This window comes from Monodon monoceros, unplaced genomic scaffold (assembly GCF_005190385.1).
Source record: "Monodon monoceros isolate NGI ecotype Baffin Bay Population unplaced genomic scaffold, NGI_Narwhal_1 Super_Scaffold_11, whole genome shotgun sequence".
In the NCBI taxonomy this organism is placed as follows: Eukaryota; Metazoa; Chordata; class Mammalia; order Artiodactyla; family Monodontidae; genus Monodon; species Monodon monoceros.
This window is the reverse complement of record NW_021703767.1, coordinates 48,790,843-48,814,654: the sequence shown is the minus strand read 5'-3', so window position 1 is coordinate 48,814,654 and position 23,812 is coordinate 48,790,843. Positions and strand designations below refer to the sequence as shown.

Below are 23,812 nucleotides of genomic sequence, written 5' to 3'. Positions count from 1 at the left end.
AGAGTCAAACAACTTAGCTTCAGTAATTTATGAAGCAGTTTGCTCTCATTGTCCTGGAGTCCAGTGTTTTTCCTCCTTAGTACAGGTGAGCTATTCCCTTACTGTGCTGCTAGATCTAAATAAAGGGGGCTAAAGGAATGACCCTTCCAATCCCTTTGATTCTCTTGAAAAGAAGCTTTAGCTCTCTTCCAAGTGACATCTGTCCCCTCATCCCATATCTGTCCTTTTTTCAATTAGATCAGCATGATTGGAAAAGTGTAATGTTTCATTCTCTTGGAATAGTTTTTCTTACCACAAGTTGTTAGCAGCTAGATTATGTGTCCATGAAATTTAAATATAATGTGAAGAGTCCCAATAAGATTCGAATTTGGTTTTTACTGTGTGTGTGTTGTTCTGTTCACTTACTGGGATGAACTACTAGTTAGTCCAGACGTTTTCCCTCAGCTCTAGGTGTCCTAAATTTAACTTGTTCCAAAGTGGATGCATCGTCTTTGTTCTCAGACTTGTTCCTATCTCTGTATCTCCTCCCTGTCTGAATATATGACTCCTCTTTACACTTAGTTCTTCAAATTAGAACTTGGAAATTGTCCTGGCTCCTCTTTTTTCCTTATCCTTTGTATCCAATCATTTATCATGTCTAGTTATTTGTACCTCCTAAATCTGTCTTGAAATGATCTTTTCTTCATCTTTATTGCCACTGCCTCAGTTCAGGCCCTGATAACTTTGTGCCTTTATTATTAGGATCATAATTTGATTGGGCTTCCTGAGCATAGTCTTTTTCTTCTCGGTTATTTCTCTGTATTGTTGCTGAAGTATTCATTCTAAAAGGCAGATGTTACTTGTCACTCTCCAGTTTAACATCTTTCTGTGGCTCCACATAAAGTTTAGGATAAAGTTCAAATTCCTTACCTTGGCATACAAGGTCCGTGATGATTTCACCTTTGACTATCTCTAGCTTTGTGTATGTCCACTCTTCCATATTTATGCTGTGCTTTAGATTTAGGAAACTACTGGTAGTTCACTGAATGTATAATGCTGTTTTATTCCTCTGAGCTCATGCTTTTCCTCTTATCTTGGGAACAATTCTCCTTTTCCCCTTTACTGACTTATATTGAGCTCATTATATTTAACATTGAGCTCATTTCTTCTTTGATTCCACCTGCCACATCTGCATTTGATCCCTTTCTTTGTCTTGCTAAGCAGCCTGTTCCTGTATCATAGCACTCATCACACTATACTGTGATTTTTAGTTTCTCTGCTTCCCTGACAATAAGCTTCATGAGGGCAGGGACCCTACATTTTATTATTTTTCCTTGCACAGTACTGGGCACATACTAAACGCTCAATACATGTTTGCTGACTATAAGAAAGAGATTGCTTCTCAGCAGAGTTACATCTTCAGTCTCCTTGATTGAAATGTCTTTTCCTCCATCAGAACCAATTATCTGCTCTGTAATTTTGGGGACAATCAGGAGAAGAGGTATCACAAGCTTCAAATAAGAAAATTGGAGAACTGTTTAGGGTATAGCTTTAGTTAGATGTTTTCTTTGTGGGGCTTGCTATCTAGACTAGGAGACTGAGACTTTTACATGATGCTGTTTGTCTTATTTTCATTTTACTTAGGTAGGATTTCATTATTTCAGAAAGATGAAAGAGAGAAAAATTTATTTATTTATTTATTTTTTGCGGTACGCGGGCCTCTCACTGTTGTGGCCTCTCCCGTTGCGGAGCACAGGCTCCGGATGCGCAGGCTCAGCGGCCATGGCTCATGGGCCCAGCCGCTCCGCGGCATGTGGGAACTTTGTGGACCGGGGCATGAACCAATGTCCTCTGTATCGGCAGGCGGACTCTCAACCACTGTGCCACCAGGGAAGCCGTATTTTTAGTTTTTAACTTAAAGTTTAAATACTGAGTAAACCAAAATTACTCATTCATTCCCAGAAATGTCATTTTTTTTACTTTTTAAAAATTTTATTTACTTGTTTTTATTTTTTAATTTAAACTTTTAAATTTTATATTGGAGTATAGTTGATTTATAATGTTGTGTTAGTTTCAGCTGTACAGAAAAGAAGTGGCATTTTTTAGAAATTTTATGTGCGTTCTAGGATCTAAAGGTAGTGATCTAAGTAAGTTGCCTTTTAATGAAGATAGTTTAGCCTTTTAATTTCCGGATAAAGTTGAGAAGAAAAACAGAAAACACATGATACCAATCAATCTTGTTAAATAATGAAGAAAAGGGTCAGTAGTTTTAGAAATATCAAATTAGCAGTATGTGGGATGCATACATTTCTTTTTAAACAAGTAAACCATATTTTAGTGTAGGTTTTATCTCCTTATGTGGTTCATATCTATTTTCCTGGGAGAATATTTCCAGATCCTTATAAACTTTGGACATTAGGCAAGAAAGCCTAGTGGGAGACATGTGCAAAACTTTTGAGATGGTAAAGCATCTTTCTCCTGTTTTCATCTATTGGCACCAGAGATTATTAGAGAAATATCGACACAGTGTAACTATATTCTGTTAAAAAAAAGTTAGTTCCTGGTTCTTAGAATTCCCCTAAATGGCTTAATTATATTTATTCATGTTTTTCTTAAGTTTGCTTATGTTTGAAGTTTTAGAAAATTACATATTCCAGTTATTGTGGTGGTAAGACTTTCTGGACACCCCGGTATTCTTGTAACCTTAAGACTTCTTTAAGCCAGTAATGTTTTAGTTGAGTGATAATATATTCACTTAAAATATAGCTTAGTAAAAGAAAAGAGCAAACTTAGGAAATCTGTGAATCTCTTTAAGAAAGTAATTCAAAAATTAAAAAATTTTTTTCTTTGTAGCTTAAGAAACTGATTTAGAAAGTAATATGTTGAATTATGTCATCTGGGATAAGAATACATTTATAGGAACCCTAAAAAAGACCCGGTGCAGCCTAAATAAAGAAATAAATGACCATTGTTAACAAAAAAAAAGAAAATGTTTTGATCAAGAAAAAAATAAGTTACATAGCACAGTTTTAGAAAAGCATTCATCTAAATTACAACAAAATAAAAACTAAATTAGCATTGTAATTTTTTTGCTTGTTATTTATAGCTTTATTACCAGATGTAATTGTTATCTTTCAACAAGGGTTCCATTTCTTTAAAAATTTGCTCTTAGCATCAAGTATGTCTTATTAGCTTTTATCAGTTTTTCAAAGTTTTTCCCCATTTATTAAATTATTTCAATCTTATATTTACCTTGCTACCAATATGTGGGGGAGGAACTCACAATTTGTGATTGAAAAAATTAAGAACCAGAGAAAATAACCATGTAGAGACACAATCAATAAATGATATTACTTCTCAGGCTGGTATACTTTCTGTTTCATCTCACTGCATCACAAAATTTGTTTCTCCTTTGGTTTAACATATTATATGTTGAAGTGTGATTTCATAATATTAGTAAGTAAAGTTAAACAAATTCTGTTTTACTTACTGATACTATTTGCATACTTGGGAAAAAATTGGATGGACTGTGTGAAATGACATTTTTCCGTCCTTCCTTATATATTGCGATAGTATGAGAGATGAAGTATACACCTTTATATATTTCTTGTGAAAATTCAGAATCTTTTGAAATGCTGGCTAGCCCTAGAATTTCCATGGCAGTGCTGATTTATAAGTTGTACACCAAAAGACAGTTTAGGTATTATGAACTTAGTTATTACTTTATAGATTTCTTTTCTGTAAGGCTTTCATACAGAGCTCTCTGTTTCTTCAAGGTACACAAATTACATAAGTTGAGAATAGCTGAGGAAAGATGTTTGGGCTATGGTTAGTGTTATGAAGAGCTAGGTGTACTGTAGGCATTGCTAACTATTTAACTATATACTTTTCTAATAAAATATTTTCATTAAGATTGCAGAGCATGATGAATTATGACAATCAAGCACTAATTGAAAAGATAATTTATAAGTTTGAGCAAGACTTCAATAATAGGAAAATTAAAGTGAGCTTCTATTTATTGTATATTTACTGTGTGCCAGGACTTGTGCTAAACTGCTTTACATCTGTTATTTCATCTAATCTTTATAATTTTTTAAGGTAGATATTATAATTCTCCCTATCTTTGAGATGAGGAGATCAAAGATAAGAGGTATAAATTATGGTAAGTAACTTATCTAAGGTTATATAGTTACTAGGTGCTGAATTCAGAACCCAACCTTATGTTTGACTCCAGAGTCCTTGGTCTTAACCTCTGTGCCATACTGCTTTTCATTCTTCTGACCTTTAATTTTTTAATAAGTAGGTATTGGACTTTATTACATATTTTATGTGATGTCTAATTTATTAACCTTTAAATATTCTACTTACTTAAAAAATTTTTTTCTTGTGGCATTTGTTCACATAGTAGTAGAATGCTTTCTAATTGAAGGGTGTATCATGGTAGACATGCTGAGATAGTTCCCTGAACCTTCTGATAGCTTCAGAGGCCCTCTAGGGCTCTTGTGCTTTAGAGATGCGGGTTCTACTGCAGTTTGGTATATAATCTTTTCAAGTGGTTTTTGGGTGAATTTTGACATTTTTCTCTTCTAGGAAAGACTTTCAGCTATTTGTTTAGCTTAAAAATTCTCATTTATCCTCTAAGATTCTTTTTTCATAGCTCTACTTTTTCTTCCTTCAAAATCTAGCAGCAAAACAAACCATAAAAGAATGATCATTTATTATTCAGAAGCTAATTCTAATCTTTATAATTTTTCCTTTTCCTTGCTGATATTTGTATTTTTTGTTGTTGATTATTCTCTTCAGTACTTTTTATAGGACTAATCTTCTATGGACTCTTTCTCTCATATTTGGAAAGACAGCTTTTTTTTTTTTTTTAGGGACTCAACATTAAAAACACATTTAAACATACTATAGTCAGGCATTTAAACAGAGGTACTAAATTATAGCTGATATTTCTTTGGTATTTCTTCCCCTGTGCCCCAAATTTTCTCTTTATAAACACTACGGTTCTTGGATTATTTTCATTATGAGCCACATTTTAGAATTCAGTAATGATAGGGGACCATAAAAAGAGTGTATCATCTGCTCTTAAAATGAGCTATCAACTAGTATATCAGATTCTCTCATCTCTTAAAAGTAAGTAAAATTTTAATTGTGCCAAACTATTTGGAAAAAAATAGTTCTTACCCAATAAAATTCTCTCTTCTAATATTTCTGCATTTTCCCTAAAGCATTGAGAACTGTAGTTGAGTTTTCTTTAGTGATTTATTTCACAGCAATTCCTAGTGTGAGGTCAGACAGAAGAAATCTTGAGACTCCTTACTGGTCCTGTATTGTCTTCATTCCTACTTCAATTCGAGGATTTTAAGAAGGGTTCTGTCAGACATCAAATATACAAAGCAGACAATAATAAATAGGATTCTTAGAGATTTAAATCATGAGGGGAGATAGAAAAATATCTGTCCTCCTCTCCCCACAGTTAGTGGTTGTACTAAATGGCTAACTTTCTTTGCTTTCTTCCTTCACTCAAACTCTGAGTTCAGAGAGTTGTATTTACTGCTAGCCTTGTTTTTAGATCATATACTGGTTAATCAACCCAGTACATTTTTTTGTGGAGGTTGTCCTGGAAATGGATATTTTTAAAGTTTCCTGAAGTATCTACAGAAAAGCTCAGTTATCTTGATGCTGTGGCAGGTTAGTATTGAGGATGCAGTGTAATGGGATAAAATTAAAAGAACCAAAAGATAATTGGCCCAGGTCCTTCTTCCAGGAAGAGCTGCTTATACTTGGGCAACCATTTAACTTTTCTGAGCTTTGAGTTCTTCATGTTTAAAATAAAGAGAAGGCTAAGTTATTTTAAAGTTCTCCTATGAGTTGAAATTCTACATTATCTGGAACATAGTGAAAAGAACACAGTGCCTCTATGTAGTGAAAATAGAGTACCTCTGAGAACTACAGCAGATGTAACAAAGTACAGGGAAGCTCACATTTTTTTTACTTAAACAAAAGTACTCTGGCCCTTTCTAGGTGTTATATATTGTCTCTCACAAAAGGTCAATAAAGTGCTTCAAGTGACATATGGGTAACAGTCAAGGGGGACATCTGATAAAGAGGAGATAGGAAACTTAAAAAATACACTAATGTGAGGTAAAAAAATCACAATAATTTGGCCTGGGCCAGTCAATTCAGGACAGATAGTTGCCTTGAGGGCATCATTGTAGTGTGGAAAAGAACATCAGTTGTTTATAGTAACAACTGGCTAACCAGGAGAAGATTAGGCTATCCTCTTCTGTTTAAGGATGATATGAAACCACCACTTTAAAAAAGTTTGGAGTGTTAAAAATTACACTTTACTAAACATTTATTTTGTTGACCCTTTTCCCTGGTGCTATTATATAAAGAGTATTTATTACCATCAGTATATGTGCTGTTTCACTTAAGGACTCTATCATTACCATAGATACAATCTGAATGATGTCTTCCTTATTGGATTTAGCATTTGTCATTTACCAATTATGAGTATTGTTATTTACCAAGGACCTTTCTGTTGAAGGAGAAGAATAAAGATTTATTGAATTGGTTTGTAGTATCTGTGTTTTTAATAACTACTGGAAAAGAAAAAGCATTTTTTGAGAAAAACTGGTTAAAATTTTAAGCAACCCCAATAGCATCCACTAAGTACAGTTAAGCCATTGTAGTGGCATGCCAATCTATGCCAATTTATAAGATATAAGTATTTCTAGAAACAAAAAAAAGAGTGTTCATCCAACATTTTGAGTTTTTATGGGCTGATTTCCAGGGTGGTATAATTCTAATAGCTTACTTGTACTGAGTTGAAAATGCTTGAAAATTCAACTTCCTAGAATTTTTTTTACTGCAAATTTCAGTACAGTACAGTGTTTGTTATTTTATATGACAGGATACCCAGAGTTATATTGACGAATGTCCTGGGAACGGAGTTAGGAAGAAAATACATAAAGACCTCACCTGTAACTGAGGCCAGTTTGGGTGATACAGACAACTTGCAATCAGAGCAGCTTTCTTCATCATCTGATGGCAGCCTAGAATCTTGTCAAAATCTAAATCCTCACAAGAGCTCCTTTTTATCTGAAAGGTATGTTTAGTGATAACTTTACTCAAAATAAATATTTTACTTATTCTCATGAGCCTTCCTCTATTCTTCCCCCACAGATATGTTACTGCTAAATGAGAGGCAGCTGTGCTCTGATGGCTAGTATAACTTTTCTCCCCTGGTGGCTGGAACGACTATTGGAACCAACAGTCCATAGCTAATAATCAGTTTCAGGCAGTACCGGTCACTCTACTTGTGTTTTGGGAAAATGGAGGCAGACTCTTAATGAAAATTTAGTTACCTATTTCAGTTTATTTGTCTGGTATAATTGAAATTCATTCTCCTGACATCTGTCTATTCCTTCTCCTTCTTTGTCCTATTCATCCATCTGGCTGTCTCTCTATCCATCCATCCATCTGTCCGTCCGTCCATCCACATCCATCTTTTCTTTTTTTTTTTTTTTTTTCTTTTTCTTTTTGCGGTACGCGGGCCTCTCACTGTTGTGGCCTCTCCCGTTGCGGAGCACAGGCTCCAGACGTGCAGGTTCAGCGGCCGTGGCTCACGGGCCCAGCTGCTCCGCGGCATGTGGGATCTTCCCGGACCGGGGCACGAACCCGCGTCCCCTGCATCGGCAGGCGGACTCTAAACCACTGTGCCACCAGGGAAGCCCCCCTCCATCTTTTCTTATTCACTATTTGTATACTCATATTCTAGAACTGTACCTGGCCATTAAATATCTGCTGAATGAATGACTGAATGCATTCTTCACAAAAAATGGCCTGAGATAGCTGAATTCCATTAACAAACATGGCTTACTGTACTAATAAGAGAAATGGAAATCAGCAGTTGCTTTTGTTTTAAGCTTTAGCAAAGGCTCATTTGGGGGCTGTAAATAAGAAAAAAATTTGCAGTAAAAAGCTAGGGGATGTCAGTTAGTAAATAGTACTAGATCTTTTAACTTTCATTTACTGTGAACTTCTCTATTTTATTTTCTGCTTTCCACCAGTACGATAAATAGTTTTGATCTGAGTGAAAAATTATTGATCCAGTCTTAATTGTCCCTCTACCCCCAACCAAAAGGTAACTTCTGGTTTGTATTTCTCTTGTAAGCCTAATTACATTAAAGAGTATTTATGGTTGCCTTTTAAAATATCTATAACAAATTTCTTAATTTCTAACACATTCTGTTTTTATAAACTCTGTTTATTTCTTATGAACTTAAAAATTTTATGAATTTTTCTCCTTTTGGAAAATATTTTGTGTTTCACTTAGGTTCTACTTAGTAAATTCTCAGTGACAATTTTAACTTTATACTTTTTCTGAATTTGCTGAAAAAAAAGAGCTCCAGTGGCATTATCCAGTTACTAATAAATTTAATGTAGAATCAGAGATAGTAGAAATGCATTTATCATTTTGCACTATAAGTGTTTATATTTGCCTCTTGTACTAGACCATGAGCTCCTTAAGGAGAGATCATATCTTATTTACATTTATATCCAGTGCTTAGCTCAATACATATTGAATTTTGTGCATTTGGGTTAATGTTCATGTCATTTAACCTTGATCTTTGGTTTCCTTAGTTGTAAAAAGAGAAATATATATATATATATATATATATATATATACATATTTTTTTTGTGTGTGTGGTACGCGGGCCTCTCACTGTTGTGGCCTTTCCCGTTGCGGAGCACAGGCTCCGGACGTGCAGGCTCAGCGGCCATGGCTCACGGGCCCAGCCGCTCCGCGGCATGTGGGATCTTCCCGGACCGGGGCACGAACCTGTGTCCCCTGCATTGGCAGGCAGACTCTCAACCACTGCGCCACCAGGGAAGCCCAAGAGAAATAATTTTGAATAATGTTTCTAACCTCACAAAATTGTGTATAATCATTTTAAAATCTCACTTGTGAGAATTCTTTATGAAAATAAAATACCATACAAAAAAATTATTATTGAAGATACTTTCTGTAGAGAAAGTCACTTATGTACTGTTCCCATGGAATTCAAATGACATCAGTGCACATTCATGCTGTTATGAAAAATAGCACTATTGTGAGGATTCTGTGAAACTATCAAATTGTAATCTATACTTTTCAGGCTTTATACCAACCTGGGGCTAAGGTTTACTAGTAACAACTCTAAAATTTCTGGCTCTTTCTAAAATCTATTCAGTGAGAACTCTAGGTCTCCTAAGGTCCTTTCCAAATAGTAAGGAAATTTCCAGGTGGTATTTGATATGGACCCTGGAAATTCATTCTCTTGGTGGTAATTTTCTTTCTTTGATTCTTGCATTTAGAATAGGCATAGACTTTGGAGCCAGATGCCTGGATTCAGATTTTAGCTGTACTGCTAACATGCTGACTTACCTTGGGCAAGTTAACCTATTCTATCTTTAAAACAGCGATAATTATACACACCTTATAGGATTATTGTGCAGATTTAAGGAGATAACCTATGTAAAATGCCTAGAACTTGATAGGTAACCAATAAATGGTAGTCACAATTGCCACAGCCATACTAGTATTACCATGTGGTTTAAGGAGTACTGTACTCCTTAAACCAAACTAGTTCTCTCTTCCCTTAAAATGAGTTCATTTTGAGGAGAATCCAGAGTGCCCCATAAATTTTAAGTATGGCCATATCATCACTTCAGTAGATATGCCCCATTAAAACTAAATACAGGATGAATACAGGATAGACTCGAGGAGGGGACTCTTGTAACCAACCTCCTCCTAGTTTGCCTGTCTTAAAATCAGAAAGAGTAAATAGAAATTAGATCTTCTCGGAAGGAAACATGATGTTCTGACATTATTGCTACTCTTCTGTTATTGTAGAGAATGTGGCCAACTTTGTTACCAAGATAGAATGTCAAGTAGCAACCAGAAGTTGGTGGGTTGAAGAATGGGGGCTATGGCTGAAAACTGAGGTTTCCTCTGAAAACCCAATGCTTGTGCCCTTGATGATACCTATGAAAAAATGTTATATGAAGGCTAAAAGTCTTACTTTAGCCTTAGCTTGTCTTTATTGTTCAGAGCTGTTATTACCAACTTTAATGACAGCCTGAATGTAATTATATAGGAAAAAAAGTCTTGTGTTTTATGCCAAAAATAAAGGATTAACAGAAAACACCAAAAGTGAATAGGAAATTTAAATTAAAATGGTCACCTTGAAGTAGCATATTTGCTTTTTCTAGATGCCAATTTATTATTTTAACATATAGATACTTAATTATTAACCTTTATACTATTCCTATAACAAATTTTAATTAATATTTATTAAGTCTTTACTATGATATTACACTGTGATAAATGCCATACCTGTATTAACTTATTTAGTACAGACTTGAATTGCAGCTCAGGCAATTTGCTTAACTTCTCTTTCTCTGTACCTCAGTTTAGCCCATCTGTAAGATAAGATAATAATACCTATGTATGCTGGAGGAGTAAATCACTTATTATCTTTTAATTTGATAACTTTTTACATCAATACATAGAGATCTATTTTATCTTCTTTTACATATATTTACTTCCTTATGAGTGGACATTTAGGGTATTTTTCATTTTTTATCTGTATAACAATACCATAATAAATGGAGTTATCCTTTTTTATAAATTTATTTTTAAAATTTATTTATTTATTTTTGGCTGCATTGGGTTTTTGTTGCTGTGTGTGGGTTTTCTCTGGTTGTGTCGAGCAGGGGCTACTCTTTGTTGCGGTGCATGGGCTTCTCATTGTAGTGGCTTCTCTTATTGCAGAGCACGGGCTCTAGGTGCGTGGGCTTCAGTAGTCGCAGCACACGGGCTCAGTAGTTGTGGCTCATGGGCTCTAGAGCACAGGCTCTGTTGTTGTGGTGCATGGGCTTAGTTGCCTCGCGGCATGTGGGATCTTCCCAGACCAGGGCTCGAACCTGTGTCCCCTGCATTGGCAGGCGGATTCTTAACCACTGTGCCACCAGGGAAGTCTATTAAGTTTATTTATTTTATTTCTTTAGTTTTGGCTGTGTTGGGTCTTCGTTACTGCGTGCAGGCTTTCTCTAGATGAAGCGAGCGGTGGCTACTCTTCGTTGTGGTGCACGGGCTTCTCATAGTGGTGGCTTCTCTTGTTGCAGAGCATGGGCTCTAGGCACACGGGCTTCAGTAGTTGTGGCATACAGGCTCAGTAGTTGTGGCTCGCTGGCTGTAGAGTGCAGGCTCAGTAGTTGTGGCTCACGGGCTTAGGCGCTCTGCAGCAAGTGGGATCCTCCCAGACCAGGGATCGAACCCGTGTCCCCTGCATTGGCAGGTGGATTCTTAACCACTGCGCCACCAGGGAAGTCCCAATAAATGGATTTATATATATATCTTTGTGTACTTAGTCTTATAAATCTTGTAGTGCCATTCTCCTGTACTTTATCCAGAATTAAGTGATATTGAAATTTTTTGATGACCTGTTGGCAAAAATAAACATAATTGTTTTCAATAAATTGTTTTCATTTCAGTCATTTCTTATTTTAGTGAAGACGGATTTTGTATTTCTCACATGAGTTTCTTCTTTAGTCTTTGCATGTATTGGGGTGTTTCATTTGTTTCTTACTGATTTGTAAGAACTCTTATGAAAGGTACTAACTCTTTGTTATATGTGTTGCAAAAATTTTTTTAGGTTTCCTATTTGTAATTTTACTTTGTTTATACTAACTTCTGTAGTATTGATACTTAAAGTTTTATTTTGTAAAACCTGTCAGTGTTTGACCCCAGTGTTTTGGTTTATTCTTGGAAAGACCTCCTCAACCCCAAGTATAAAAATAGGTCAGTGAACTACAGTTTTAATTTGTGATGTTTTGAGTGAGGTATTAGACCCAGAATAACAGTCTGGAGATAACTTTTCTAATTGTTTTGGTTCCTTTTTGCCTTTCTGGAGTCTGATATAAATGTCTATGGATACATGGGTTGCTTCCACTTTTTGGCTATTGTGAATAATAACACTTATGAACATCAGTGAACAAGTATCTGTGTTTCTGCTTTCAATTATTTTGGGTGTATATCTGAAAGTGGAATTGCTGGATCATTTAATTCTATTATTAATTTTTTGAGTAACCCCCACACTGTTCTCTGTAGTAACTGTACCATTTTACATTGACACAGTAGTGCACAAGGGTCCTGGTTTTTTCACATCATTGGTAACACTTGTTATTTTTTGTGTTTGCATAATGGCCATCCTAACGGGTGTGAAGTGATATCTCATTGTGCTTTTGATATGGTTTTTCCTAGTAATTACTGATATTGAACATCTTTTTCATGAGTTTATTGGCCATTCATGTATCTTCTTTGGAGAACTGTCTGTTCAGCTCCTTTGCCCATTGATGAATCAGGTTGTTTTTTATTTATTTATTTTTTAACATCATTATTGGAGTATAATTGCTTTACAATGTTGTGTTAGTTTCTGCTGTATAACAAAGTGAATCAGCTATACATATACATATGTTCCCATATCTCTTCCCTCTTGTGTCTCCCTCCCTCCCACCCTCCCTATCCCACCCCTCTAGGTGGTTGCAGAGCAACAAGCTGATCTCCCTGTGCTATGCTGCTGCTTCTCACTAGCTATCTGTTTTACATTTGGTAGTGTATATATGTCAGTGTTACTCTCTCACTTCGTCCCAGGTGACCCTTCCCGCTCCCCTTGTTCTCAAGTCCATTCTCTACGTCTGTGTCTTTATTCATGTCCTGCCCCTAGGTTCGTCAGAACTTTTATTTTTTTTTTTAGATTCCATATATACGTGTTAGCACCGGTATTCACTTTTCTCTTTCTGACTTACTTCACTCTGTATGACAGACTCTAGGTCCATCCGCCTCACTACAAATAACTCAATTTCGTTTCTTTTTATGGCTGAGTAATATTCCATTGTATATATGTGCCACATCTTCTTTATCCATTCATCTGTCAGTGGACACTTAGGTTGCTTCCATGTCGTGGCTATTGTAAATAGAGCTTCAGTGAACATTGTGGTACATGATGACTCTTTTTGAATTATGGTTTTCTCAGGGTATATGCCCAGTAGTGGGATTGCTGGGTCATATGGTAGTCCTACTTTTAGTTTTTTAAGGAACCTCCATACTGTTCTCCATAGTGCTGTATCAATTTACATTCCCATCTACAGTGCAAGAGGGTTCCCTTTTCTCCACACCCTCTCCAGCATTTATTGTTTCTAGATTTTTTGATGGTGGCCATTCTGACCGGTGTGAGGTGATACCTCATTGTAGTTTTGATTTTCATTTCTCTAATAACTAGTGATGTTGAGCATCTTTTCATGTGTGTCTTGGCAATTTGTATATCTTTGGAGTAATGTCTATTTAGGTCTTCTGCCCATTTTTGGATTGGGTTGTTTGTTTTTTTGATATTGAGCTGCATGAGCTGCTTGTATATTTTAGAGGTTAATCCTTTGTCAGTTGCTTCGTTTGCAAATATTTTCTCCCATTCTGAGGGTTGTCTTTTCATCTTGTTTATGGTTTCCTTTGCTGTGCAAAAGCTTTTAATTTCATTAGGTCTCATTTGTATATTTTTGTTTTTATTTCCATTTCTCTGGGAGGTGGGTCAAAAAGGATCTTGCTGTGATTTATGTCATAGAGTGTTCTGCCTATGTTTTCCTCTAAGAGTTTGATAGTGTCTGGTCTTACATTTAGGTCTTTAATCCATTTTGAGTTTATTTTTGTGTATGGTGTTAGGGAGTTTTCTAATTTCATTTGTTTACATGTAGCCATCCAGTTTTCCCAGCACTACTTATTTAAGAGGCTGTCTTTTCTCCATTGTATATTCTTGCCTCCTTTATCAAAGATAAGGTGACCATATGTGCATGGGTTTATCTCTGGGCTTTCTATCCTGTCCCACTGATGTATATTTCTGTTTCTGTGCCAGTACCATCCTGTCTTGATTACTGTAGCTTTGTAGTATAGTCTGAAGTCAGGGAGCCTGATTCCTCCAGCTCCGTTTTTCTTTCTCAAGATTGCTTTGGCTTTTCGGGGTCTTTTGTGTTTCCATACAAATTGTGCAGTTTTCTGTTCTAGTTCTGTGAAAAATGCCATTGGTAATTTGATAGGGATTGCATTGAATCTGTAGATTGCTTTGGGTAGTATAGTCATTTTCACAATGTTGATTCTTTCACTCCAAGAGCATGGTATATATCTCTTCATCCGTTTGTATCGTCTCTAATTTCTTTCATCAGTGTCATAGTTTTCAGCATATAGGTCTTTTCTCTCCTTAGGTAGGTTTATTCCTAGATATTTTACCCTTTGTTGCAATGGTAAATGGGAGTGTTCCTTTAATTTCTCTTTCAGATTCTTCATCATTAGTGTATAGGAATATAAGAGATTACTGTGTATTAATTTTGTATCCTGCTACTCTACCAAATTCATTGATTAGCTCTAGTAGTTTTCGGTAACATCTTTAGGATTCTCTATGTATAGTATCATGTCATCTGCAAACAGTGACAGTTTTACTTCTTCTTTTCCAATTTGGATTCCTTTTATTTCTTTTTCTTCTCTGATTGCTGTGGCTATAACTACCAAAACTGTGTTGAATAGTAGTGGTGAGAGTGGGCAACCTTGTCTTGTTCCTGATCTTAGAGGAAGTATTTTCAGTTTTTCACCATTGAGAATGATGTTGGCTGTGGGTTTGTCAGATATGGCCTTTATTATGTTGAGGTAGGTTCCCTCTGTGTCTGCTCTCTGGAGAGTTTTTATCATAAATTGGTGTTGAATTTTGTGGAAAGCTTTTTCTGCATGTATTGAGATAATCATATGGTTCTTATCCTTCAATTTGTTAATATGGTGTATCACATGGACTGATTTGCGTATATTGAAGAACCCTTGCATTTCTGGAATAAACCTCATTTGATCAGGGTGTATGATCCTTTTAATGTGCTTTTGGATTCTGTTTGCTAGGATATTGTTGAGGATTTTTGCATCTATGTTCATCAGTGATATTGGCCTGTAGTTTTCTTTTTTTGTGACGCCTTTGTCTGGCTTTGGTATCAGGGTGATGCTGTCCTCGTAGAATGAGTTCGGGAGTGTTCCTCCTTCTGCTATGTTTTGGAAGAGTTTTAGAAGGATAGGTGTTAACTTTTCTCTAAATGTTTGATAGAATTCACCTGTGAAGACATCTGGTCCTGGGCTTTTGTTTTTTGGAAGATTTTTAATCTCACTTTCAAATTCAGTGCTTGTGATTGGTCTGTTTATATTTTCTATTTCTTCCTGGTTCAGTCTCGGAAGGTAGTGCTTTTCTAAGAATTTGTGCATTTCTTCTAGGTTGTCCATTTTATTGGCATATAGTTGCTTGTAGTAATCTCTCTTGATCCTTTGTATTTCTGCAGTGTGAGTTGTTACTTCCCTTTTTCATTTCTAATTCTTTTGAGTCTTCTCCCTTTTTTTCTTGATGAGTCCGGCTAATGGTTTATCAATTTTGTTTATCTTTTGAAAGAACCAGCTTTTAGTTTTATTGATGTTTGCTATCGTTTCCTTCATTTCTTTTTCATTTATTTCTGATCTGATCTTTATGATTTCTTTCCTTCTGCTAACTTTGGGGGTTTTTTGTTCTTCTTTCTCTAATTGCTTTAGGTGTAAGGTTAGATTGTTTATTTGAGATGTTCCTTGTTTCTTGAGGTAAGATTGTATTGCTATAAACTTCCCTCTTAAAACTGCTTTTGCTGCCTCACATAGGTTTTGAGTGGTCATGTTTTCATTGTTATTTATTTCTAGGTATTTTTTGATTTCCTCTTTGATTTCTTCAATGATCTCTTGGTTATTTAGTAGCATATTGTCTAGCCTCCATGTGTTTGTATTTTTTACAGCTTCTGTGCTGTAATCAATACCTAGTCTCATAGTGTTGTGGTCTGAAAAGATACTTGATATGATTTCAATCTTCTTAAATTTACCAAGGCTTGATTTGTGACTCACGATATGGTCTATCCTGGAGAATATTCCATGAGCACTTGAGAAGAAAGTGTATTCTGTTGTTTTGGGATGGAATGTCCTGTAAGTATCAATTAAGTCCATCTTGTTTCATGTATCATTTAAACCTTGTGTTTCCTTATTTATTTTCATTTTGGGTGATCTGTCCATTGGTGAAAGTTGTTTTAAAGTCCCCTGCTATTATTGTGTTACTGTCAGTTTCCCCTTTTATGGCTGTTAGCATTTGCCTTATGTATTGAGGTGCTCCTATGTTGGGTCACATATATTTACAATTGTTATATCTTCTTCCTAGTCCGATCGCTTGATCAGTATGTAGTGTCCTTCTTTGTCTCTTCTAATAGTCTTTATTTTGCATTCTGTTTTGTCTGATATGAGAATTGCTGCTTCAGCTTTCTGTTGATTTCCATTCGCATGGAATATCTTTTTCCATTCCCTCACTTTCATTCTGTACGTGTCCCTAGGTCTGAAGTGGGTCTGTTGTGGACAGCGTGTATACAGGTCTTGTTTTTGTATCTATTCAGTCAGCCTGGGTCTTTTGGTTGGAGCATTTAATCCATTTACATTTAAGGTAGTTATCGATATGTATTTTCCTATTACCATTTTCCTAATTGTTTTTGGTTTGTTTTTGTAGGATTTTTCATTCTTTTGTGTTTCCTGCCCAGAGAATTTGCTTTAGCATTTTTGTAAAGCTGGTTTGGTGGTGCCGGATTCTCTTAGATTTTGCTTGTCTGTAAAAGTTTTAATTTCTCTGTCGAATCTGAATGAGATCTTTGGTGGATAGAGTAGTCTTGGTTGCAGAGTTTTCCCGTTTATCAGTTAAATATGTCCTGCCCACTCCCTTCTGGTTTGCAGAGTTTCTGCTGAAAGATCAGCTGTTAACCTTATGGGCATTCCCTTATATGTTACTTGTTGCTTTTCCCTTGCTGCTTTTAATATTTTTTGTTTGTATTTATTTTTTAATTTTTTTTGTTTTGCGTAACACGGGCCTCTCACTGTTGTGGACTCTCCTGTTGTGGAGCACACGCTCCGGACACACAGGCTCAGTGGCCATGGCTCACAGGCCCAGCCGCTTCGTGGCATGTGAGATTTTCTGGACTGGGGCACGAACCCACGTCTCCTGCATCGGCAGGCAGACTCTCAACCATTGCACCATCAGGGAAGCCCTGTATTTAATTTTTGATAGTTTGATTAATATGTGTCTTGGTTTATTTCTGCTTGGATTTATCCTGCATGGGACTCTCTGTGCTTCCTGGAGTTGAATGAGTATTTCCTTTCCCATGTTAGGGAAGTTTTCAACTATAATCTTTTCAAATATTTCCTCATATCCTTTCTTCTTCTCTTCCTCTTCTGGGACCTGTATAATTCGAATGTTGATGCATTTAATGATGCCCCAGTGGTCTCCGAGACTGTCCTCAATTGTGTTCTTTCTTTTTTCTGCTCCCTGGCAGTTATTTCCACTATTTTATCTTCCAGCTCGCTTATCTGTTTTTTCTGCCTCAGTTATTCTGCCATTGCTTCCTTCTAGAGTATTTTTAATTTCAGTAATTATGTTGTTCCTCACTGTTTATTTGCTCTTTAGTTCTTCTAGATCCTTGTTAAATGTCTCTTGTATTTTCTCCATCTGTTTCTGAGAATTTGGATCATCTTTTCTATCATTACTCTGAATTCTTTTTCAGGTAGGTTATGTATCTCGTCTTCATTTATTTGGTCTTTTACGTTTTTACCTTGCTTCTTCATCTGTAACATGTGTTTTTGTTGTTTCTTTTTTTTTTTTTTCCTGGGTGGTGCTGTATTCCTGTCTTACTGGTTGTTTCGCCTGAGACTTACAGCACTGAAGTTTGCAGCCAGTTGGATAGAGCTGGGTCATGGTGCTGAGATGAGGACCTCTGGGAGGCTTCACTCCGATTAATAGTCACTGGGGTCTGAGGTTCTCTCTTAGTCCAGCAGTTTGGACTCGGAGCTCCCGCCACAGTAGCTTGGGCCTGACATCCGGAATGGGAACCAAGATCCCGCAAGCTTTGTGGCACGGTAAAAAAAAAAAAAAAAAAAAAAAGCAAGCAATAAAGAAAAAGAGGAGCAGTACAGTATCAAATAATAAAAAACAAAATAAAATTAGAAAGATAAAAAATATATTAGGAAAAATAAAAGTATAATTGAAACAACCACTTGCTGGGGGTTCCTTCTGTCCTTTTTGGTGTCCATGGTCCCCCACCAGTGCCTGGTAAGTGTCCTAGTTGTGCGGAGATGTGAATTCCCCATCATCCTAGTATGCCGTCTTCTGTTTTTGATTTTTGATTTTTAGGAGTTCTCTCTATGTTCTGAATATTAATATATTATCAGAAATATGATTTGCAAATATTTTCTCCCATTTTGTGGGTTGACTTTTATTCTACTGATACTGCCACTTGATGTACAGAAGTTTCAGTTTTGATAAAGTCCAATATATCTATGTTTCCATTTTTTGCCCATGCTTTGGTGTCATATACAAGAAATTTTTGCCAAATCCAGTGTCGTGAACATTTTCCCCTATGCCTAGAGTTTTATAGTTTCAGCTTATGCATTTAGGCCTTTGATGCATTTTGAGTTAACTTTTGTGTAGGGTGTTAGGTCAGGGTCCATCTTCATTGTTTTTGCATGTGGATATTCTGTTTCTCCACATGCTTTGTTGAAAAGGCTGTCCTTTCCCCACTGAATGGTCTTGGCAGCCATGTGAAAATCATCTGCCATATATGCGAGGGTTTATTTCTGGGTGTTGTTCTATTACATTGATCTCTATATCTGTCTTTATGCCAGTTCCATGGTGTTTTGATTATTATAGGTTTGTAGTAATTTTTGAAATCAGGGAGTGTGAGACCTCCAAATTTGTTGAAGATTGTTTTTGGCTCTCCCGGTTTCCTTAAGGTCATGTATGCGTTTTAGGATAAGTTTTTATATTTCTGCAAGAAATGCTACTGCAGTTTTGATAAGATTGAATTCAGTGTGTAGATTGCTTTAGGTAGTATTGACATCTTAACAATATTAAGCCTTCCAATCCATGAACATGGGATGTGTTTCCATTTATTAGTGTCTTCTTTAATTTCTTTCAGCCACGTTTTATAGTTTTCATTGTACACGTCTTTTGTCTCCTTGGTTAAGTGCTAAGTTTCTTTTTCTCTTCTTGAAGCTATTGTAAATAGATTGTTCTCTTAGTTTCCTTTTTTTGTTGTTGTTTATTAATTCTAACAGTTTTGTTTTTGTGTATGTGTGTGTGTAATCTTTAGAGTTTCCTACATGTAAGATCATATCATCTGCAAACACAGATTATTTCTTTCCAGTTTCGATGCTTTTATATTTCTTTTTCTTGTATAAGTGCTCTGGCTAGAACTTCTAGTACTGTGTTGACTAGAAGTGGTAAAAGCGGGCATCCTTGCGTTATTCCTGATCCTAGAAGGAAAGCTGTCAATCTTTCATCGTTGAGTTTGATGTTTCCTGTGCATTTTTAATATATGGTTTTTACTATGTTGAGGTGAGTAGTTTGTTTCTATTCCTAGATTGTCGAATTTTATTTTTTAGTTATTAGCAAAAGTTATTGAATTTTGTGGAGTGCTTTTTCTGCATTAATTGACATGACCATGTGGTTTTACACTTTTATTCTGTTAATGGGGTGTGTTGATAGATTTTTGTATGTTGAACCATCCTTGCATCCTGCGAGTAAATCCATGTAGTTAAGGTATATAACCGTATGAGCCATTTGAGGTATTTTATTGAGGATTTTTGCATCAATGTTCCTTGGGGATATTGGCCTATATTTTTATTGTAGTGTCTTTGAATTGATTTGCTATCGGCAATCAATGCTTGACCTCACAGAATGAGGATGTATTCCATCATCTTCAGTTTTTTGGAAGAGTTTGAAAAGATTATCTGTTAGTTGTTCTTTAAAAGCTTGGTAGAATTCACCGTTTGAGGCTGTCAGTTCCAGGGCTTTCCTTTATTGGGAGGTTTTTGGTTACTGACTCAATGTCCTTACTAGTTATGGGTCTATTCAGATTTTCTATTTACTTGTGATTTAGTAGGTTTTGTGTCAGTAGGAATTTGTTAATTTCATCTACATTATCCAGTTCATATAGTTGTTCATCGTACTCTCTTCTAATCCTTTTTATTTCTGTCGGGCTGGTTGTAATGTTTTAATTTTCATTTCTGATTTTATTAATTTGAATCTTCTCTTCATTTTCTTAGTCCATCTAGCTAAAGGTCTGTTGATTTTATTGATCTTTCTGAAGAACGAACTTTTGGTTTTGTTGATTTTTCTCTTTTTTTTCTCCCATTCTCTTTTTATCTCTGCTCTTATCTTTATTATTTTATTACTTCCACTACCTTTGAATTTAGTTTGTTCTTTTTCTAGTTCCTTAAGTTGTAAAGTTAGGCTGTTGATATGAGATATTTCTTTTTTGGTGTAAGCATCTATAGCTGTATATTTCTCCTTTAGCACTGCTTTTGCTTCATCCCATGTGTTTTGATATGTTGTCCTTTCATTTTCATTTATCCCTCAGCGTTTTCTATTTCCTTGTGATATCTTCTTACACCCATTGCTTGCTTCAGAGTGTGTTGTTTAATTTCCAAAGATGTGAGTATTCCAGTTTTCCTTCTGTTACTGATTTCTAACTTCATCCTGTGTGGTCAGAGAAGATGCCTTGTATGATATTTATCTTTCTAAATCTGTTGAGATGTAGTTTTTTGTCTTAAAATACAGCTATCATGGAGAATGGCCTTTGTACACTTGAGAATAATACATATTCTCTTGTTGGGTAGAGTATTCTGTATATGACGGTTAGGTCTTGTAGGTTTATTTTATTTGTTTAAGTCTTCTAATTCCTTACATATCTTCTGTCAGGTTGTTCTCTTCCTGTTGAGAGTGGGGTATTGAAGTCTTCAACTATTACTGTGAAAATGTCTGTTTCTCCCTTCTGTTCTATCAATTTTTTCCTTAATATATTTTGATAATATTAGATGTGTAAGTATTTACAATTGTTAAATCACCTGTTGTATTGAACCTTGTACTAATATATAATGTCCTTCTTTCTCTCCTGTGAACTTCTGATTTAAGGTCTATTTTGTCTGATATTAGTATAGCCACCCTTGCTCTCTTTTGGCTAGTATTTGCATAGAATATCTTTTTTCATATTTTCGCTTTCAACCTATTTGTATCTTTGCATCTAAAGTGAGTCTCTTGTAGACAGCCTATAGTTGGATCTTTTTTTTTTTGCCATGCCATGCAGCATGCGGGATCTTAGTTCCCCGACCAGGGATTCAACCTGCACCCCCTGCGGTGGAAGTGCAGAGTCTTAACCACTGGACTGCCAAGGAAGTCTTGGATCATATATTTTTAATCCATTCTGCCAGTCTTTATCTTTTGTTTGGGGTTGAATTAATTACAATTAAAGCAGTTATTGATAAGGAAGGACTTTCTGTGATTTTAATATTTGTTTTCTATACACCTTATAGCTTTTTTGCCCTTTATTTCCTACATTACTGTCTTTATGTTTACTTGTTTCTTCGTAGTGAAGCTTTTTGATTTCATTCTCATTTCCTTTTGTCTGTATTCTATAGCTGATTTCTTTGTGGTTATCATGAGGATTACATTTAACATTCTAAAGTTATAACATGCTAATTTGAATTTATGCCAGCTTAATTTCAATAACATTCAGAACTGTGCTCCTCTATAGCTCTGTCCTCACATCCTTTCAATTACTGATGTCATAAAATGATATCTTTATGAATTGTTTGTTCAAAAGCATAGTCTAATAATTAAAATAATGCATTAGTTTCTTAAGTCAGTGGTCCCCAACATTTTTGGCACCAGGGACCAGTTTCGTGGAAGACAGTTTTTCCATGGACGGGGGTCGGGGGGGTGGTTCAGGCAGTAATGTGAGTGATGGTTCAGGCAGTAATGTGAGCGATGGGGAGTGATGGGTAGTGGCAGATGAAGCTTCACTTGCCTACTGGCTGCTCACCTCCTGCTGTGCAGCCTAGTTCATAACAAGCCGTGTGGACCAATAGCAGTCCATGACCCGGGGATTGGGGACCCCTGGCTTAAATCATGTAGAAAGTAAATGGGCAAGTTACAAACCAGAGCTACAATACCTGATTTTATAATTGTCTATGAATTTACTTTTACCAGTTATCTTTATTTCTTCATATGGCTTGGAATTACTGTCTAATGTCCTGTCATTTCAACACGAAGACTCTCTTTAGTTTTTCTTATAGGGCTGTTTTTTCTTATAGTGGTAATAAACGCCCTCAGCTTTTTTTTTTTCTTTTTTTTTTGCGGTATGCGGGCCTCTCACTGTTGTGGCCTCTCCCGTTGCAGACCACAGGCTCCGGATGCGCAGGCTCAGCGGCCATGGCTCACGGGCCCAGCCGCTCCGTGGCATGTGGGATCTTCCCGGACCGGGGCATGAACCCGTGTCCCCTGCATCGGCAGGCGGACTCTCAACCACTGTACCACCAGGGAAGCCCCCGCCCTCAGCTTTTGATTGTCTTAGAATATCTTAATTTTGTCCTAATTTTTGAAGGACAGTTTGGCCAGATATAGGATTTCCTGTTGACAGTTTTTTCCTTTAGTCCTTTGAATATACCAATTCAGTGCCTTCTGGCTAGCATGGTTATTGATGAGAAATCTGCTCATAATCTTATTGAGGATCTTTTGTGTGTGATGAGTCATATTTTGCTTGGTGCTTTCAAGATTCTCTCTTTGCCTTTGTCTTTGGACAATTTGATTATAACATTTCTTGGTGTAGATCTCATTCAGTTTACTCTACATGTAGTTCCTTGAGCTTTTTGGGTATTTATATTCATTTTTTTCATCAAATTTGGAATTCTTTGGTGATATTTATTCCAATAATATCTTTGCCCCTTTCTCTTCTCCTCTGAGACTCCAACAATGTGTATATTAGTCCATTTTTTGGTGTCCCATAGGTCCCTTAGGCTCTGTTTACTTTTCTTAAATATTTCTTCTTTCTGGGCCTTCCCTGGTGGCGCAGTGGTTAAGAATCTGCCTGCCAATGCAGGGGGCATGGGTTCGAGCCCTTGTCCGGGAACATCCCACATTCTGTGGAGTAACTAAGCCCATGGGCTACAACTATTGAGCCTGCGCTCTGGAGCCCATGCTCTGTAACAAAGAGAAGCCACTGCAAAAAGAAGCCTGGGCGCCGCGACGAAGAGTAGCCCCTGCTTGCCGCAACTAGAGAAAGCCTGTGCGCAGCAATGAAGATCCAACACAGCCAAAAAATAAATAAATTTATTAAAAAATTTTTTTTTTCTTCTTTCTGTTCCTCAGATTTGGTCATTTCCATGATCATATTTTCAGGTTCAGTGACCGTTTCTTCTTGTTTCTTCTCCCTGCTCAAATCTGCTTTTGAATCTTTCTAATAAATTTTCATTTCAGTTATTATACTTTTTTAGCTCGAGAATTTCCTTTTGGTTCATTTGTGTATTTTGTCTTTTATTGATATTTTCATTTTATCATAAGTCATTTTCTTGACTTTTGTCCAAGATATTTTTTTTTCTTTTTTTAAAGTTTCTCCGCATCACGTAGCGTGTGGGATTTTTGTTCCCCGACCGACCAGGGATCAAACCTGCATCCCCTGCTTTGGAAGCACGGAGTCTTAACTACTGTACCACCAGGGAAGTCCCTGAGGATCTTTAAGATAGTCGTTTTAATGTCTCTGTCTACTGAATCTGCCAACTGGATCTTTTCAGGGACAGGTTCTGTTGATTAATTTTTTTTTCTGTTGAATTGGCCATACTTTCCTGTTTCTTTGTATGTCTTATGAATTTTTGTTGTTG

General features: G+C 36.2%; 1 protein-coding gene across 24 annotated transcripts in view; it reads left to right on the top strand.

Annotated features, from left to right (window-relative positions):
* The window catches only part of SENP7 (SUMO specific peptidase 7), a 170,844-nt gene that overhangs the window by 85,624 nt on the left and 61,408 nt on the right, over nt 1-23,812 (top strand). For 18 of the 24 annotated variants that reach the window (XM_029213805.1, XM_029213804.1, XM_029213806.1 and 15 more), the window contains one exon: nt 6,899-7,093. The exons of the other annotated variants lie outside the window; for them this stretch is intronic. In XM_029213805.1, the coding sequence (XP_029069638.1) occupies nt 6,899-7,093 (195 nt within the window). The remainder of the gene's footprint in view (nt 1-6,898; nt 7,094-23,812) is intronic. 24 annotated transcript variants of the gene reach the window in all.